Here is a 20,540-nt window from a genome sequence, read left to right as displayed (position 1 = left end):
AGAGAGAGAGGGAGGGAGAGACAGAGAGAGAGAGGCAGAGACAGAGGAGGGAGAGACAGAGAGAAGGAGAGACAGCGAGGAGAGATAGAGGAGGGAGAGACAGCGAGAGAGAGCAGAGACAGAGGGAGGGAGAGACAGCGAGAGAAGGGGCGGGCAGGCAGACGAGTTTATGTTACGGAAGAGAGCGACAGCTGAGGATGGGTTGGCGTGCGTGGGCATTAAACATTACCCCATGCTGTAACACCAGACTCCACCCTCCCCCGCATCACCTCGCTAGCCGGCTGGTCACCACAGCGCTAGTAAAGATGGCTCATGAGCTTCAGTTCATTAACAATTGCTGTAATTCTTTAGGTGTGATATTCATGATTCATATTTGTATTGATTTATCAGTATGTATATGTATGTAATGATTTATTTGTATTTATTTGTATTTATTTATTTGTATTTGTTTTTTTATTTATCCAGCCTATAAGCCTACTGTTAATTCATTACGCACGTAGCACGTAGGCTATACAGTACGCGCGTGCGTGCATGTAATATATGGAATATTAATACAGTCTATTCAACTATAGCTATAGTGTGCTGTATGATGACAAACATTTTTATCTAATAACATTTTGATCAGTTGCAAATTGCTTCCGGGCTACCTGTTGAATACAGGGGAGCCTCTCGCTTACGTTTTGCACACGGCCCGCACACACGGCCCTCGCCTTATATGAGAGAACACGCTCTCCAGTTTGTGAATGAGTGACGTACTCATTCATGGGGATCGCAGCTGCGATCATTTTGGCAACTTAAGAGAACCTCTCCACGCGTTGATGAATCCGGGGGTAACTGGCTTTCTGGCTTTTCGCTTACGAACTTCCAAGGAGGTTGTCATAAGAGAAAACTTAAGACAAGGTTGGTGAATGAGGTCCAATGTCCGATATCAACTACCAATGAATTTACACTGTTTTTAAAAGATGAAATTGCTGTGCTTGCAATGAACATAATGTACCATAATGCAATATCACCTTAATTTGCTCCAACGTGGTTGAATTTTTAAACAAAACAACACAACAACAAAAAAGGCCTATAATATATATTTTTTTTTACTTTTTCTCCTCCTGTTTTTCTGTGTTTTTCTCCCATCCCAATTTTAGTCATGCCAATTCCCCCCTCCCCTTCCTGGTCGTTGCTCGCATGTGCCCCCCACTGGTCGGTCTAGGGAGGGTTGATAGATACTATCGCATGCCCCCTCCGATACATGCGGAGTCAGCCAGCCACTTCTTTTCACCTGCCAGCGCCGACTCTCATTGGTGAGGTGTAACGTGTGGGAGGCTCACACTACCCTCACCATCTCCCTTCCTCGCTGTGCAGGCGCCCCTGACCGACCTGTAGGGGTCGCTGTTTACAACGACCAGATTACCACCCACCGGCGGCGGCTTCCCTCCCGCTGACTCCGCCAATTGAGCCAGTATGACGGCCGGCCAAGCGGAGGCAACGCTGACAGCCGGATTCGATACCAGTGTCTCACGCGTTTGGTGACAAGCGCTTTAGTCCGCTGCGCCACCCAGCGGCCAAAAAAGGCCTATTATTAAAGACACACCCAGACATCTCTGGCTCCTACTCATACCAGGGGCTTGGAGAAGAAAATCGCTGGACTAAGCTATAATCTGACCCCCGTCAGTGCTCGGCTAGCAGAGTCTATATCAAGCGGCACCCGTTTAAATCACTCTGAAAGGCTGGTGCCTGACGTCCACACTGTAAGACTGTAAAGGAGAGGGAGAGGGAGAGAGAGAGAGAGAGAGAGAGAGAGAGAGAAAGAGAGTTCTGCCAGATGAGCTAAGAGATACCAGAGTTGTCACTAAGCCAGTATGGGGCCCATGTGGATAGACACCACATGGAAACCCCCTTCTACACAGAAAGAAATGGAACGAGAAATATACAGAGAGAGAGAGAGAGAGAGAGAGAGAGAGAGAGAGAGAGAGAGAGAGAGAGAGAGAGAGAGAGACAAAGAGAGAGAGAGAGACAGAGAGAGAGAGACAAGAGAGAGACACACACACACACAGATAGACGGAAAAGAGAGAGACACACAGACAGACAAAGAGAGGGAGAGAGAGATAGACAGAGACAGAGAGAGAGATACGCACACACACAGAGACAGAGAGACAAAGAGACAGGACAGAGAGAGAGATAGACACACAGACAGAGAGACAGAGAGACAGAGAGACAGAGAGACAGAGAGACAGAGAGAGAGAGAGAGAGAGAGAGAGAGAGAGAGAGAGAGAGAGAAAGAGAGAGAGAGAGAGAGAGAGAAAGAGAGAGAGAGAGACACAGACAGACAGACAGACAGACAGACAGACAGACAGACAGACAGACAGACAGACAGACAGACAGACAGACAGACAGACAGACAGACAGACAGACAGACAGACAGACAGACAGAGAGAGTAGGGTTGAGAGGTTTTATAAGTCTGAGACAGAAGGATGGTCTACTAGGAGGGTCTACTATTTGCTCAGGGCGCATTTAGCACACAACCCTTACATCACACCTCAATGCCCCCCCCCCCTCCTCCTGTCACTCTCCTGTCACTCTCCTATCCAAGAAATAACTCTCAACACTGTGTTCACATCTTGAACAGAGACCCTCAACTTCATCAGATCTATGTCCCAGAGAGGCCACACTGGTCTGAGAACAGTCAGATGTTGTTAAGAGTTACTTCAGAAGAGGGCTGAACAATTCATCAAAATTAGTTCAAGTTTCTTAATTTTTTTATTTGAAATCTTTATTTCGAACATGTAAATGAATACAAACAAAACAAATAACAAAATAATAACTAAACAAAAGCAAAACATAACTCAATTTACATGTTCGAAAAGGAGTAGGAAGAAGTATATACTTATTTAATCGTGAACATCATTTCCTTATACATCAGTTTGAATTGTCTCATGTTTGGACATTGCTTTAGCACCACATTCAGACTGTTCCACAGTTTCACTCCACATAGTGAGATGCAGTGTCTTCTCATGGTAGTGCGTATTTGTCTCGTCACAATAAAATACAGATATTTTACGATGAAATGCTTGTTTCTGTATGAGCCCCTGAGAGTGTGCTTCATACAGTAAAAAAAAGTTAAAGAGCAAGTAAAAAGAGGAATATTCAATATACATATATACAATATACAATATACAATACAGAGTAAAATGAGTAACAGTGAGGTACAATGCAGAAATGAGGTACAAAACTTAGGGTAAGGTGCAAATGAGGTATGAATGTAGTGCAAGAATGGATCCCCAGTGAAAACGTAACACGATGATCAAGTACACCCCACCCTGATAAACGAATGAACAACAAGTATGTGTTCTTCTCACACAGATAACAAAAACGCTGTGTTTTCCACAAACAAGAAGCCAACAAAGAAGCAGTGACAAGACCCTGCAGAGTTAAAAGACTGGGTGTGACCGGACACACCTTGGGATGAGCCCACCGCAGCATCTTGTTACTGCCACGCTGGCAGAACTGGACACGATACCAGGCGAAAAAGGTGCCGTCTCTTTGTCCTTTCGTATTTCCCTTAGGACGCTCGGAGACGGACCTCAGGATCATTTTACAAGAGCGCGTGCGCGCACACACACACACACACACACACACACACACACACACACACACACACACACACACACACACACACACACACACACACACACACACACACACACACACACACACACACACACACACACACACACACACACACACACACACACACACACACACACACACACACACACACCACACACACACACACACACACACGATAGACATGGCTAAGAGAGTTCAGTGGAGGTGAGAGGGAGGGTGAATGATCTCAGGGATGGCAAGTAAATTTGTACTTGTACCCCAGTTCTGTACTTCTACTACAAGTTTTGAATAGGGTTTGGAGTTTATTGATTTTGCTAGTAAATTTCCTTTTTATAGGTAATTACTTGGGGGGGGGGGGGGTGCTTAGATAAGGAATGTTGTAATGATTTGTATTGCATTGCACTAAGTGCAATTTATTTGCAATGTGTAAGTAACTCAACCACATCATAAATAACTGTCAACTAATATTGAAAGACTAGAGGATTGATGTAGAAGAGGATGTGTTAAAGGGTAGGTTAAGGCCCGTTTCCAGCTGACGACGTTGTCGGAGGGTAGAGTCCTGTCTCAGCACAATCCATGCTGCTCTTCATACTGGGCACGGTCACCCAAGCTCCCCCCTCAGTTAGCCACACACAACTAATGTAAGGGTAATGGGGTCACTGTAAAAGCACATACTTGAAAACAACACTGCGTTGCTTTGGGGTCACTGTGGAGTAGGCTTCAGCGTTTATTTAAAAAAATATTTAATTACGTTTTTTGATAGATTTTGATTTTTTTTTACTACTAGAGAGAGGAAGAAACGGGAGATAGACGGGGGGAAGACATTCGGCAAAGGTCGTCGGGGTCCGGGAGTCGAACCCGGGACGGCCGTGTTGCGAACGCAGCGCAGTACGTGGTGTGCTACTTGAGCGCCCCTTCAGTGTTTATTTTAGGACTTGTACAGACTTAAGTGTGGTCTTTAAAAGTAGCAGTTCACCCAAGATGAAAAACAAAAACGAAATTCTTTACAGTAGTTTGAGATTATCTGCCGCCAGCCCGATACAATGGAGTTGAATGGCATTGGGCTTGTAGTGCGGGCTAAAAACACCTTTTCTGTTTGGGCATGGGGGCTGCATCGGTTTCTTCCCGGAAATCATGACACGGATACTTGTCACAGTGAGTCACAGTGTGAGTTTCATTAAGAACTATTGTGGCGGGTGTAGCACAAAATAATAGTTTCCAAGGGATGAATAGCGCTCTCCAGATAAGAGACAACTTGGGTGAATTCTGGGTGAACTACTTTATTGGACATTTTAGACTGGGGGGGGGGGGGGGGGGGGCAGTGAAGATAGGAGGCCGAGGGAGAGAGAGACACACGGGTCACGATCTGGACTCGACCCCATGATGTCAGGAGTCGCGTCTTCCCTCTATAAAGCCACCACTCTGACCCCAACGTTGTTTGTTTAGACGGCGTTATTGTGCTTTATATCCAACCCTCCTGTCGCCGGGCGGAACGCACTTGGGCGAGGCCTCTCCGCCCCCGAGGGAACGGGACCGTCACGTCTGCAGATTGATGGGCTGCACCACATGGCTCAGCATACTGTTAATGTCAAAACCTGCTGTGACTGAGTCACACAACGGGTGAGCTATGGGAGAGACGACGAGACATTATTCTTAGGTACTGCAGCCGTCAATAACGCTTTTATTATTCCAAAGAGCAGCAGTGGTTAACACAAGGCTGTAAATTGTTTTACTGTATAGTATTTTATGTTTCTCTTTTATTACTTGCGTGATTTTATATTTGCTTCCACTACTGCACCTTAAGTTTGAGTCCCAAATCTCGTTGTATGGACATATAATGACAATAAAGTACAATCTATCTATCTATCTGTCTGTCTGTCTGTCTGTCTGTCTGTCTGTCTGTCTGTCTGTCTGTCTGTCTGTCTGTCTGTCTGTCTGTCTGTCTGTCTGTCTGTCTGTCTGTCTGTCTGTCTGTCTGTCTGCCTGCCTGCCTGTCTGTCTGTCTATCTATCTATCCATCTATCTATCGTAAATGTCCCCTCACTGGAGAGATTAAAAAACAGAAAAATTTCACCCGGATCAGGCAAACTATGGGGAAGCTTTCTGTAATTGTCATCAATGCCAGTGAAGATTTCTAGCTTGCTGCATTTGCAATGACAAGCACCTCTGCAATAGCTGCGTTCACTCACACACACACACACACACACACACACACACACACACACACACACACACACACACACACACACACACACACACACACACACACACACACACACACACACACACACACACACACACACACACACACACACACACACACACACACACACACACACACAAGGGTGAACAGAAGAGGAGGTTTTCACATTTAGCTTATATCCTCCTCACTTTTATTAAGCATGCACGAACAATGAATTGCCAAAACAAAAACAAAAGAAGGGAAGATTATAAAGAATAAAAGAATGTTGTGGCAGGGGAACAATGCAATGCCACAGGGTTCACTGTAAACACCCCTGTGAAGAAGTCCATAAACCTGTCACATTGTTCCCGAACTAAAAGAAAATTAATTCCCTTCCTCTTAATTCAGATGTCCATGTACATTTAAATCCGGGATTCCCGGGAACCAGCAACTTGCAGGAATATTTTTTTATCCATTCTACTTAAATCGTTTTGCCGCTTATATATTTTGTACATATTGTTTCGTAAAGCGCTTTGTTGTGGCACTTTTGTTTTTTTTCAGCAGTCACTTTATTTCAAAATAATTGTCCAAAGAAAATATACATTCTCCTACAGTAATCCCTGGTTTCTTAAACCAGTAGTTGTAAACACGGTGCCCAGAAAACCAGGGAATAGTTTAATTTCACTTTCCATTCACTAGACCAGGGGTTCTCAAACTTCTTTATGCCATGACCCCATTTTATTTAGGATTTTTTTTGGCGACCCCACACTTAATGTATCGCATAATTTCAACGTGGTATTACGGAATATCAAAATAAAAGCACACGTTGTTGAACTTGATCATGCATATTTATTACAACATTTTATTACAGCACTATGTTATCAATACACATTTATAAAATGAGGCATATTTAACCAAAATATGTTACCAGAACATGAGAAATATATATAAATAAATAAATATATATATATATATATATATATATTTTTTTTTGCCAATGCACTGTCATCTACCCACGACCCCACTTTGGGTCGCGACCCATAGTTTGAGAACCACTGCACTAGAAGTTAACCCAATTTGAGAATGATAGGACTTTCACACCAGCAGGGCTCCCCTCTTGTTCCTGAGCCGGACGGCGTGTTCAGACTGAAAATCAACTGGGTTGGAACCTGAAAAATCTGGTTCTCAGCTGGAACCAAAGAATTGTTGTTTTTACCTTGCAAACCGTGACATCATCATGGCCGTGTCATATTCTTTATTTAGACAGCGTTATTATTCCCCCAGGCCATCAGAACACTGAACACTGATCTCTCCACACACAAACACACATGAACACACACACACACACACTTCATAACTGTATATTGTAGGGGTGCACGCAGGGAGCGAAATTAACTTTTTGACTCACCGGCCAGTGGCGGGTAGATGGGAAGAGTCTACCCGCCAAGCATATTTCTTACCTGCCAAATTTTTTTTGATTAAAAATATATATATATATATATATTTTATATAAAAAAAAATTTAAATAAAATATATATTATATAATCATACTTGTAGTTGTATTATCTGCGAGACATCGCCACCACGCAATAAGTCAAAATGCTTGCTATCTGCAAACAGCTCCACTGTCTGTGTGTATACTTGAGTAGCCTCCAGCTCCAGCAAGGATTATCCGGCCCTGCAGCTAGACCCTATATTCAGCTAGACCCTACATTCAGCATGCAAGGATTCTCCGGCGATGCAGCTGGACCTATTTATAACGTTACCGTTCTTTTGTCAAATCACATTCAACATGCCCTCAGCTAGAATACGCATTCAATCAATGTTATAAGACATTGATATCAGGAGCTATCTGTAGCTACTGCTAGCCCGGTAGATAACGTTAAGACAATTTAGTTTACTGGGACATATGGATCAACGTGAGCTAGCTAAGCTAGCTAACGAGGGACCGGAGGTATTATGCACTCGAGTAGACTATTGCTGGAGCATTTGTTGATATCAGCAGCTATCAGTAGCTAGCCAGCTAGATACCGTTAGACAATGCCTCGTCATGTATTAAACTAAAAGTGAATAGTTGACTGGGTCATTGTTTAAACAGTAACGTTAGCTCTTGGAGGTCAGATATAGACTGTCTAGAGCAGATGAAGTAAACAAGCCAAAATGATAGCTTCCGATTGGTCATTTGCTTTTTTTCTCATGAAACCAGTCACGTCACTCTACTGTGATTGGACCTAGTGCGATGTGGGACTTGTAGTTTTTTAACGATCTCGCGGCGGAGAAAAAAAAGACGAGCAGCTATAATCTGTACTCGCACAAGAGTATCGTTATGAAGTTATGAACTACACGTCTACACGCCACACGGCGGGCAGCCCTCTAAGTGTCATGCGCCAAAGGTAAAAACAGCCCGCCCCGGCGGCGGGCTTTAGTTTCGGTCCCTGGGTGCACGATACCGATAACTTTATGCTCCGCAAGGCCGATACCGATACCGATAACCGATATTTATTGTATTATACAAATTTGTTTTTAAATGTATATTCCTGTAGTTTTGACCTAACCAGATTTATCATGATTTATCCTGATGAATTGAAAATGGGGGACCCTGATGTAAACAAGACGAAAGTCTTTCTCTGGTCTGCATCCCCTTAACAATTGTGTATTATTGAGCTGTACTGTATTGTACCCATTCTGCAATCTGTTAATAAAGTTTTCAATCAATCAATCAATCATGACATGAGCGTTACTACTATGAACAAAACAAAGCCAAGACAACAGTTTTGACTGATAAAGTGACCATATTTATTTGTCCAAATAAATATAATTTGAATCAGAAAATTCACAATCCATCAATAACTTATAATACATCCAACCTACAGTAACAAGTCACCTGCAACATCACCACCGCTACGATGGTGTGTTAAAAGCCTACGACGACGCGCTAGCAGCTAAAGCTGCTGTGAATCCAAAGCCAGCTACAAAAGAACCCGTGGCGCTTGTACCTATTGACGAGGCGTTTGCTAAATTAAAGAAGTTTGACAGAAATGACCCAAGGGCTCAAGCCGCTAGCTTTTAAGCAGTGCTTGGGGGTGCAAATTAACCTGGCTACTACGGAGAAATAAGTGACGCGTCGTCGTAGGCTTTTAACACAATAACACACCATCGTAGCGGTGGTGATGTTGCAGGTGACTTGTTAGGTTGGATGCATTATAAGTTGTTGCCCTTTTCCCTCCTCGTGGAACTTCTGCATTGCATTTGTTACAAATAGCAAGCAAACTTTTTTCCCCACACTACTGTCGCCATCTTTGTTTACATTCACGCTGCTTCAGAAACGTACGTGGCTACGTCACAGCCAAGAAAGGGAGCGCTGGATTTGTGTAAAACGCCCTCTTCCTAAACCACACGCTATCAGTCGTACCACAGTACTGGCAAAATGGGAGGAGCCTACAAAAAAAAGAAAAAACGCCATTCATCCCAATTCACCCACACCGCATTTTTTTTTACCAAAAAATATATTATATTATCAGAGCTATCAATAATGTTATCGGGTTTATCGGGATGACGTCATAATTGCTGATATCGACCCGATAATTATCGTGCATCGCTAGTATATTGTATAGTAGTGTATATAGGACTCATTACCTTTCATTCGTAAGCTTAGCATTGTATTGTATTTTATCTTAGTACCTTTTATCATCTATTTTATTATCTATTCTATTTTATTCTATTATTTGTATTTTTTTGCACAATCAAGGCGGGCATGGCCACCTTCATTTCACTACATGTCTTGTGTATGTATGTGACTAATAAATCTCTTGAATCTTGAATATTCTAGGCTGTGAAGACGAGAGGAAGAAGGAGACAAAGGCAGCGACTGACTGAACGATGTCAGCAATGTCCAAGTCAACGGAATATTTTTTTGGATGAAAACAAATATACCGCCATTTTACCACTGTTGTGTTTACTTCCGCCTGCCTTGTGCATTGATGACGGAGGGCGGTGGAACTTTGGCTCTGCTTAACTCTTTAAGCACCACCGACTTTCCCCATCTGTACCGCCTGGCGCCAGCGTTATTGACAATTTTAGCGATGTTTGCAGACCCATCGTGTGTTCTGTATTATAGCTATGGAGACAATAGTATGGCTCATTTGACAGGCATTGTTCATAGTCCATTACTGACTAATCAGTTCATTTCTACACAATGTAGTTTTCATAGATCGCGAGATATGACGCGTTCCTATGATCAAAGGAAAAATCTCAAAGGATCAAAACCCGAGAAATCTCGGGTATGGCGCTTAACGCATGGCGAGATAACCCGACTTATCTCGGGTATGGTGCCCAATGAGTTAAAGCTGGTTCACCGGAATGCACAAAGGTTTTGAGACTCCAGAATGGAACCAGAACCATGTCTGAAAGCGGTATGAGTGACTATTTTACTGGGTTTAACCGTCTCCACTGTTATTTCCTCAGCTACAGTACACAGTTGTGGAATTCTGGATTTAAACATATCTACGTAATAACAAAACACTCAGTCGCCCAGGTCATTCATTCTATTGGACAGATCATTTTCGGGAAAATCCCGCCTGAACAGTGGCGTCATTTCAGTAAAAGGTCAATTTTGGTGGATATCTTTTTGTCAAATCAGTTGTGCAATAGTACATTTTGGTGAGTTGTTTCTATACAATTCACTTATATGACATTTAGGTAACATTAATGAACAAAGGAGACAACTACAGTATGTAAGTAGTAAACCTATTTTTTTTATTCCAGTGGATCATAATGATCATATTACGGAGCGAGCACTACGAGAGAAGAGAGCAAGAGAGACCGTCATTACACGCGCGGCGCGAGTCTGACTATTACGGAGCGCACACTGCAATGCACACAGGCTACTTTGCTTCCTAGATTAGGTATTACAGTATATAAAGTTTGATTGCGTTCACACCAACAGCAAACCGCACCATACTCCACTTTGAAACGGACCGGCCAGGACCTGAAATTGGTCACAAAACACAGGCCTTTTACTGGTGGGTCCCCCCCCCCCACATGACAACAATAGTGTGATGTGTTTCAATGAGCCTGGGTCCCACAACAAGATACAAATATACTTTTCATTCAAGGCGTTCTCCACAGTGAGACAAGCAGCTGTTACTGTCCCTCACTCTCTGGGGCCTATCTCTGTGTTGTGGTCGAAGGATTCTCTCCACTACTTCCACTCAGGAGGACAATGATGTCATTGTTGTTGGGTAAAGTCACCCCAGACTGATGACAGGTGATGGATGGATGGAAAGACGGACAGACGGACGGACAGAAAGATAAATGAGTTCATGGCTATAAACTCAGCAAGAGTGAGGAACAAAGACAAACAAAGAAGACTACAAACAAACACACAGACGCACACAAAACACAATTAAGCCTGATTGACTCCTCATACCACATGAGGGCGTCCTCAAGTCCAAGTGGTACACTTAACCCTGAACATTCTAATGGTGTCACTCACAATGGCTACTGGCCATTATAGAATTATATTCTGAGAAAACAAAACAAAAACATACAGTACAGTACACCGTGAACACAGACACAACTAAAATGTTTAGGCCTCTTATCAATCACAGATCAAATGTTTAGGCCTCTTATCAATCACAAATCAAATGTTTAGGCCTCTATCAATCACAAATAATATGTTTAGGCCTCTATCAATCACAAATAATATGTTTAAGCCTATATCAATCACAAAGCAAATGTTCAGGCCTATATCAATCACAAATCAAATGTTCAGGCCTATATCAATCACAAATCATATGTTTAAGCCTATATCAATCACAAATCAAATGTTCAGGCCTATATCAATCACAAATAATATGTTTAAGCCTCCATCAATCACACATAATATAATATATAATTTAATAATATCAATTTACAAATAATCAGATATTGTACTGATACAAAAAGTATTATGGTGAAATCTCTAGACTCGGCTAATGTTCTGTTAACACTTTGAGTGCCACTCACAAGATTTCTCTGGTTTTTTTATAGGTGGTTGCTAGCCACTCACGAGATTTCTCGGATTTTTTTTATTTTTTATTTTTTTGCGATCTGAAAAATTATTGCATCACCCGAGCCTACCCGAGTATAGCCGAGGGGCGCCGGCGATCACTGTGGAAAAAAGCGCCCCCTGTCGTCTCCCAGATGACATAAGTGATTTTGGAATGGACTCAATGAAAATGAATGGGGGAAAAAATCCGGTACTCCACATTTTCCAGTTCACTGATCCAGCCGGGGTTACCAGAGTTCATTCTGGAGCCTCAGAGCCCCGCGGATCATGGAGTTCTACTGTATCGCGTTGGATCCATACACGTATCGATTTTTTCGAATGGTGATCAGGAATTGGAATATACCAGTTGGATACCATCTGATGTCAGGTAAGGACTCTATGTTATCAGTGGTAGGATAATCAGAGTAAGTTTGATGAAGTTATAAGCTGTTTTGTGAAATGTCTTCTTTCGGTTTCACTGTAAAACTCCGTGAGGAAATCAACGGAGCGATTATCAGTGCGCGGCCGTAATGTGCTTGCGTGCACGTATAATATTGATCATCTAGCGTTTATTTGAAAACGATTCATAAAAAGGCCGATGAATATCAACGTTGTGGAATATTCCACTAAAAGACGATTTTCATAGAATGCTCCAGAATGAGCTGTTTTTTATATCAAAACGGGGGCTTTTCTAACTGCTCTGAAATGGAAACGACGCGATAAAAAAAACAATCTGCCTTCACAGCACTGACTGGAAAATAGTATTTGATAATGCGATGGGCAGATTAGACACATAGCCATAATTTAAAACATAGATTAGGCGATATTAACGTTAACATTGGCGCCGATGGTGGCATTCAAGCGGTAAAACGGAAAACCAGGCGTGGCGCTGAAAGTGTTACTTGGATGTTACATATGTGATGCATATATGATGTTGTAATAGAATAAATGCCCCCTGAAGAATAGCAGCTTATTTTTTTCTTTTTTTTACTGTGGTGAAATGAATGAAAAACAGATAAGAGTGATAAATCTAAATATAGGACAGCATTGAATACATTACTTAAATGGTCACTTTAAGACTTTAAGAAAAAATTGCAATCCCTATTGCAATCCTTATCTACATTTTTTCATCTACTTAATTTCATTGAGCTGTAATTAACACAAGACAAGTGTCATGGGAGGAGATATTCAAGCTCATTAACTCTCAATAACTGTCAAACTGAATGAATTATGTGTGCAAAACAGTTTAGAGCCTTGGGATATATAATGTGGGATTATGTGCATTATAAATTGGTGTTTTTTGGGGAAGTGCCCCTTTTAACATGTAATGTATCACAGAACATTAAAAATCACAATATTATGAAAAAATTTCTATCAGGAGGAATGGAGGCCAGGGCTATCATAGGATAATCATAGGATTCAGTTGATTTGATTAGTTGATTTGATTGACATGTCTGTACATTTGTGTTTGCATGCATTCCAGTCATGCAGAAGGACCTCTTCAAATCTAGACCTTATTGAACCTAATGCAACATATACATCTAAACGGGCCCAAAGTGTATTTCCTGTCGCAGTGTTTGCCATCAATAGCCAACAGGAAATGAAGGGCTAGCAACTAGGGGTGGGAATCGCCAGAGACCTCACGATACGATACTATCGCGATACTTGCGTCACGATACGATAGTATCGCGATACTAAATATATCGCGATACGCTGAAAATATTGCGAATTTCTTTAAAAAAAAATTGTTTGCTCTAATTTTATTTATTACCTTTTTTCAACTGCAAAGTAAAACTTTGTCAACATGTTTTATCTAATAAAATAAAGTTCAGTCCGTTCATCTCACTTTGTATTACAGTCATATTCCATGTGTGTGTGTGGACTACTGTATTATTACAGGTATTGAAATGAACAATGCAACTTCCTTATACAAAAAAAAATTCAATTTCTTTTTTATGAATAATTAAATATCGATACAGTATCGCGATACTACTATGTATTGATTTTTTCCCCCACCCCTACTAGCAACTGAATTCCACTGAAAATGTCTACAGCCTGGTGATTATACCATACTAAGAGGGCAGCCCTACAGACATTAATATTTACAATATAGGCCAAAAAATATATAATAAATAAAATAGATATGTAAAAAAAATAGATATATAAAAAATAAAAACAGTTCCTCCACCTCCACACTGCTCAACAGCAGACTGGCATCTGTAATAATGTTCTGTCCAACTGAAAGAAAATTACCATCATGCACACATACACACTCGCTTATACAGAAACCAAGTGGGAGTGTGAATTTGGAAATAAGGGAATGAGTCAGCAAGTCTCCTCTCCTCTCGTGTACAACAGCTGCTAAACCCTAAAGTATCTTCTCATAACAACTGGACTAAACCCTAAAGTCTCTTATCAAGTAACAACTGGACTAAACCCTAAAGTCTATTCTTGTGTAAAACTGGACTAAACCCTAACGTCTCTTATCAAGTAACAACTGGACTAAACCCTAAAGTCTATTCTTGTGTAAAACTGGACTAAACCCTAACGTCTCTTATCAAGTAACAACTGGACTAAACCCTAAAGTCTATTCTTGTGTAAAACTGGACTAAACCCGAACGTCTCTTATCAAGTAACAACTTGACTAAACCCTAAAGTCTCTTCTGGACTAAACCCTAAAGTCTCTTCTTGTGTACAACTGGACTAAACCCTAAAGTCTCTTCTCATGTACAACTGGACTAAACCCTAAAGTCTATTCTCATGTACAACTGGACTAAACCCTAACGTCTCTTCTCATAACAACTGGACTAAACCCTAACGTCTCTTCTCATAACAACTGGACTAAACCCTAACGTCTCTTCTCATAACAACTGGACTAAACCCTAACGTCTCTTCTCATAACAACTGGACTAAACCCTAACATCTCTTCTCATAACAACTGGACTAAACCCTAACGTCTCTTCTCATAACAACTGGACTGAACGACCATAGGCTTCCGGAGGACAGGTCATCAGTCATCAGTCATCATGGCTATAGATATGACTGCTCTGGTGGGGGGGGGGATTAACTGCCTCTATAGACAAGAGGTTTGTAACAATGAATGAATTCATGAATGAAGTGGCTGAAATGGAACAGAGCTAGAATGATCTTGAAGAGGGGCGAGTTCACAGACGAGACACACAGACGGAGCTAAGCCTAACATCCAAAGCTGGCTTCCAAGCCCCCTTTTGGAGGACCCTCGACTCGATGCTAGACCAGCTTTATGCAGAAATAGCGAGAGGGGGGGAGGGGTCATGGGAGTTCTTTGAAAAGAGGAGTAAAGTTAAACACAAGTAGTTGAGCTCCTACCACGTATGATATGACCATGAGAGCAACTGAACTAGCGTTGACATACAGTATTATTACCGTCTTGACCATTACCACCAATGAGGGAGACTTGGGGGGGAGGGGAGGGGGGGAGGGGAGACTTACGAGTCACGAGTCATCTCGGCGTCGGCACAACGGGTGTCTCCGGCACCTGCACCTGAGATAGAGAAAGTCCGTCCCGTCCGTCAATCAGTCCTGGAGGGTAGTGAGTGCGCTTTTTACAGCGCTTTTTCCCCCCTCCTTGCAGTCTCAGAAACAGTTGTCTGACTGCCTGACTGGTACTGACCACTTCACTGACTGACCCAGCCTGTCCGTCTGACTAACTGACCACCGACTGCCTGACCGTAAATCCAGTTTCCAGGCAGACTGAGGGAGAGAGAGTGAGAGAGAGTGGGGAGGCACCACCCCCCCCCCCCCCCCCCACCCTTCCCCTCATCCTGCAGCCAAAAAAGAAATCCCTCCCACCCATCCCAGTGGGGCCAGGTCTAAAAGTGGTGTCAGAGCAGGGTGGATGGGGGACTGGGGGTGGTGGCAGCCCCTTGAAGAATGTCCCCCATCAAAAAGGTCCGTCTAAGAATATTCATGGTGACAGACGGGTGTTATATACCCCGGACTACAGCACGGCCCCTGTATTTATTTTTTCAGATTTACAGATGCTCTTGTCTTGCACAGTCTCTGGAGCGTAACAGTAAGAAGCATTTTGTATAAAAGTATTCTGTACTTCTGTATGACAACTATTAAAGAAACTTGAACTTGAAACTTAACACATACATATACACCTTTGCTCAAATTCACAGATTTATAGATGCTAACACACACATATACACAGATTAATAGATGCTAGCACACGCATATACACAGATTTATAGATGCTAACACACACACATTTATAATAAATAATAATAATAATATCTTAGATTTATATAGTGCCTTTCAAGAGACCCAAGGCGCTTAACAGGAGGGGGCAGCTAGGGGAAGGGGATCAGGAAACAACGTAACAACAAAGTAAAAAGAAAAGAAAAGAAAAAAGAAAAAGAAAAAAGAAAAGAGGGAAATCAGGCAGAGTCATTTACAAATTTGGTGAAGAGGTGGGTTTTGAGTTGGGATTTGAAGGAGTGCAGGGATGTAGCACTACGGATGTTTGGAGGGAGTGAGTTCCAGAGGGTGGGTGCGGCAACAGAGAAGGCTCTGGGACCTACAGTCCGCAGGTTGGTGTTAAGTTAACACACACATATACACAGATTTATAGATGCTAACACACACATATACACAGATTTATGCTAACACACACATTAGGGCTGACCCCTATTAGTCGACTAATCGGTCGAAAGGAGCCGTAGTCGACTGGCCAACCTCTTAGTCGAATATAAAAAAAAAAAATTATAAAAAAAAAATTAAAATTATCATTCTTTCCAAAAGAAGAGGCCTAGAAGCGTGGCTAACGCTAATGGCACGCATACCAGAGGCTAACTGGCTACGAAAACAGGCACAGAGGCACTGAAAGAGGATTTCACCCATCTAATGAACACACTACTAGACTAGACAAATATCAAGATGTATCCATCAGTGGACCAATTGCATGCTTTTGCAGAGGACAAGAAGCTTTCAGTCGACTCCTTCAGACATTAAGCACCCCCCACAGCCCAAATGGAATGATACATTTTTTTTTGTTAATTTTTTTTTTATACTTTTTTATATATTTTTTTTTATTAATTTTTTTACCAATAGTCGACTAACGACAAATTTTGGCCAATCATAGTCAACCATCCAAATCCTTAGTCGGGGACAGCCCTAACACACATATACACAGAACATGCAATGTGCTCCAAATCTCACCCGCACACATTTACCCTCCGTCTCAACTACACACATTTACCCTCCGTCTCAACTACACACATTTACCCTCCGTCTCAACTACACACATTTACCCCCTCCGTCTCAAATACACAAGCTTCAAAAGAGGCCATTCCTATCGTATAGCTCATCTCAGAGCTATGCCTGCCGCCCCGGACATGTCGCTCCGCTGAGCACCAGGACAGACTTTAGCCGTGACAAGTCATCTAGCGGCTACATAAGCTACTGTACGGAAGTCTGGATATAGCTCACAGCGTAGATTTAGAACGGCACAGGAGGGCGCTTAGTGGTATATCATGCTATTGTGGGGGAAATAGGAGCTTGTCCTCCTCCCTCTATCCCCTCTACCCATTTTATGGTGTCTCCCCTCCCCTCTCCTGGGTATAAAGGAGCCCCCTCTCTATGATTCGGGGTCTCTTACTTCCGGGTCTCCTAGCTGGTCACCTGGACGAGAGCCATCCAGCCATTCTCTGACTATTCTGTATTCGATACTTTCATTAATTAGTTAGTTAGTTAATACATTTTATTGATGGGGGCTTAGAACAGAGTGAATTGAGAGAAATGTTTTGAGTTGGTTATTCACTAGTGATTCCAGAATTTTAGCTAAGCAGGACAACTTGGAAATTGGACGATAATTGTTCATGTCAGTTCTGTCTCCACCTTTATGCAAAGGAGAGACATGGGCCGTTTTCCAGACACACCTTGGGTTCAGTACGGCTGTGTACCGAACGACTGCAACGGTACGTTCACCACTAACGAACGCACGTGCACAACTTTTTTTTTTGCGTGCAGAATTGTATTCAAAACACCAAGCTCACCCTAGGGCTGGGCGATATGGAAAAAAATCATATCGCGATAACGATATGATAATTTTATTTTATTTCTCGATATCGATAATTATCGAATTGTTATAAGTAAATATATATATATTTTTTTTTTTTTTTTTTTTTTTTTTTAACAACAGATGTATGTTTATTTTGCAGCAATTCTTTGTCATTGCCGCCATCTTTAGTGTTACATCCCCTCACACTCCAGTTATCAGGCTGCAGCTGGTTTAAAAGCTAAAGTAAACCGGCTTCTCTGCTGGCTGTGGCTCCAGAGGAGTTGAACAGTTCTGGCTCTGCTAGTTTATTTTCGATCTTTTGGCGCTTTTTTGGTGGACAAACCACCGCACATGTGCACTGTGACTCGTGACTGGAGTCTAGTTCTGCTAGCACACATAGCCTACTGTGTACAGACGGTTTCAAAATGTATTTTAAATTAGAAAGCAAACAAAATAAATGGACAAGATAAAAAGAAATCTGAATTTGGTCAGTATTGTCATTTGGACAAGCAAAGCCATTACTTTAAGTTGCAGGCAAGAAAGACAAGTCTGTCCACTGTCTCTGGTTTTAAAACTGCCCTGTTGCAGGTATAAAAAAAAAAAAAAAAAACGATTTTTCGATTTTTTTTTAATTTCGATATTCGATATCGATTATTAAAATATATCGCGATATTTATCGTTATCGTTATATCGCCCAGCCCTAGCCTCACCCCTTCCCAAAATATAATTTGCGCAAAGGGCCGGGTGTTCGTTCAACCCACACACACAACACTGAGAGATTACCTGTAATTTAGCATAGCCTCATAGTGTGGCGAACACACACACCCTCTCTTTCTCTGCGTTGAGAGATGAGAGTCCGCGCTGACAGGTGAAAAGATGCGACAGGCTGCCTCCTTGTGTGCCGGAGGGGACACGTGATGCAAGGCTTCTGTCCTCCCTATAACCGACCAGTGGGGGGCATAGTCAAGCAACGTTCAAGACGGGGGAGGGGAGAATTGGAAACACGAAATTGGGATGGGAGGAAAATAGAAAAATAAGTAGAAAAAGTGGATTAAAAAAGCCTGATACAATGTGGGAGGCAGTGGAGGTGTGAAATCTGGCCCGGTCTATAGAGTCACAAAATCAGTTTGGCCCGTGGAGTGGTGGAGGAGCAGCAGAGGAGCAGCAGAGGTTCGATTTTTCAGTGCTGGATCTGTAGATACACAGGATGGAGAACTTCTACCACGGCTTTGCAGAACTAACTAACACAGGATAGATGCAGCAGGACAGAGTCCGTTGGATTGACTCTGGCTGTGGATCAGACTCCTGGGGGTGTTTGCTCTAGTGGTGTAATTGGGTCCAGATGAGGTTGAAATTGAGCCGCCCAGTCAGAACCACGCACACCAATCAACCTTCTGGAGAGCTGATGAGTCATACAGAGAGAGAGAGAGAGAGAGAGAGAGAGAGAGAGAGAGAGAGAGAGAGAGAGAGAGAGAGAGAGAGAGAGAGAGAGAGAGAGAGAGAGAGAGAGAGAGAGAGAGAGAGAGAGAGAGAGAGAGAGAGAGAGAGAGAGAGAGAGAGAGAGAGAGAGAGAGAGAGAGAGAGAGAGAGAGAGAGAATGTCTGGTGTGTATGTGAGGAGGGGCAAGAAATACAGAGTACACTTGCATGTGTGTCAAGAGATAAGAGAGAGAGCGAGCATGTATGGCGTGTGTGAGAGAGAGAGAGAGAGAGAGAGAGAGAGAGAGAGAGAGAGAGAGAGAGAGAGAGAGAGAGAGAGAGAAGGACAGTCTCATCAACATAGACAAGGATCTGTAGTGTGTATATGAGTGTATCACAGCGTTGTATAATAACTATGCATATATGAGGCCTGAGTCTTTTCCACTGGAGTGGAAATAAAAAAATCCATAATCAACTTTCCACCGCATCAGACACCGTGAAGACACGCGAGAGTGCGGGCTGAATGCCTTCGTCTCTGCATTCCTCCCCTCTCCTCATCCCCACATTCCCGTCTCGTCGGCCAGGGTGGAAAATCCACAGCGGGTAGCGATGCAGCAAGGCGGTCCCTTCAGAGTCCACAGAGCAGATCGTATTAAGAAGGATAATTCCCTAATTTGTTCCCTTAAAAAAAAAAAACATGTATGCCACATGTTTCCGTTTCGCTAGGGGTCACACCAGGGCCACAGAAAGTTGTGGATGTGAAGTGCAGAGGACCGACATGGTAAAAACGTGGGTGATGGGTTTGAGTGCCAAAGAACGACACGGGAGACGATTGGGAAATGTAATGAGCGTCAAGTGTCGGACAAGTGTCCTCGGTCTTGTGCCATAGTGTCATGTCACACGTTGATTGACCCATCTCTCAAACCCAAACAAAGATTGTCCAAGGGAAGCAACAAATTGTGATTGGAGGATCATAATTCCAATTTGAACTACATTGTGAATGTTCTTTTGGACAGCCAAGAAGACTAGCGTTAGCGAAGAAGACTAGCTTGTCACTAAATGTAAACTGGACAAGGAAGAAACAAGTAGTGACAATTTGCCAAGAACAGGAACCGGAACAGGAACTATGGTTGATAATGATTTGAATCCTTGATTCCTCATTGGTTCTGTGTTTGTTTAACTGTAACTCTTACAATAAGATGTTTGACACATCATTCATTCCGCCTGGTCTACCCCACAGTGCA

The 20,540-nt window shown here is 42.6% G+C and overlaps 1 protein-coding gene across 1 annotated transcript in view; it reads right to left on the bottom strand.

The window, feature by feature from the left end:
• enah (ENAH actin regulator) overlaps positions 1 to 15,353 on the bottom strand; it is a 193,548-nt gene extending 178,195 nt beyond the window's left edge. The window contains exon 1 of the mRNA XM_084325720.1: positions 15,307 to 15,353. Coding sequence (XP_084181846.1) covers positions 15,307 to 15,320 — 14 coding nt within the window. The 5' untranslated portion in view covers positions 15,321 to 15,353. The remainder of the gene's footprint in view (positions 1 to 15,306) is intronic.
• Between the last annotated feature and the right edge of the window lie 5,187 nt (positions 15,354 to 20,540).

The sequence above is a fragment of the Notolepis coatsorum genome, assembly GCF_963971535.1.
Source record: "Notolepis coatsorum genome assembly, chromosome: 12".
In the NCBI taxonomy this organism is placed as follows: Eukaryota; Metazoa; Chordata; class Actinopteri; order Aulopiformes; family Paralepididae; genus Notolepis; species Notolepis coatsorum.
This window is presented reverse-complemented; position numbering and strand designations above follow the sequence as displayed.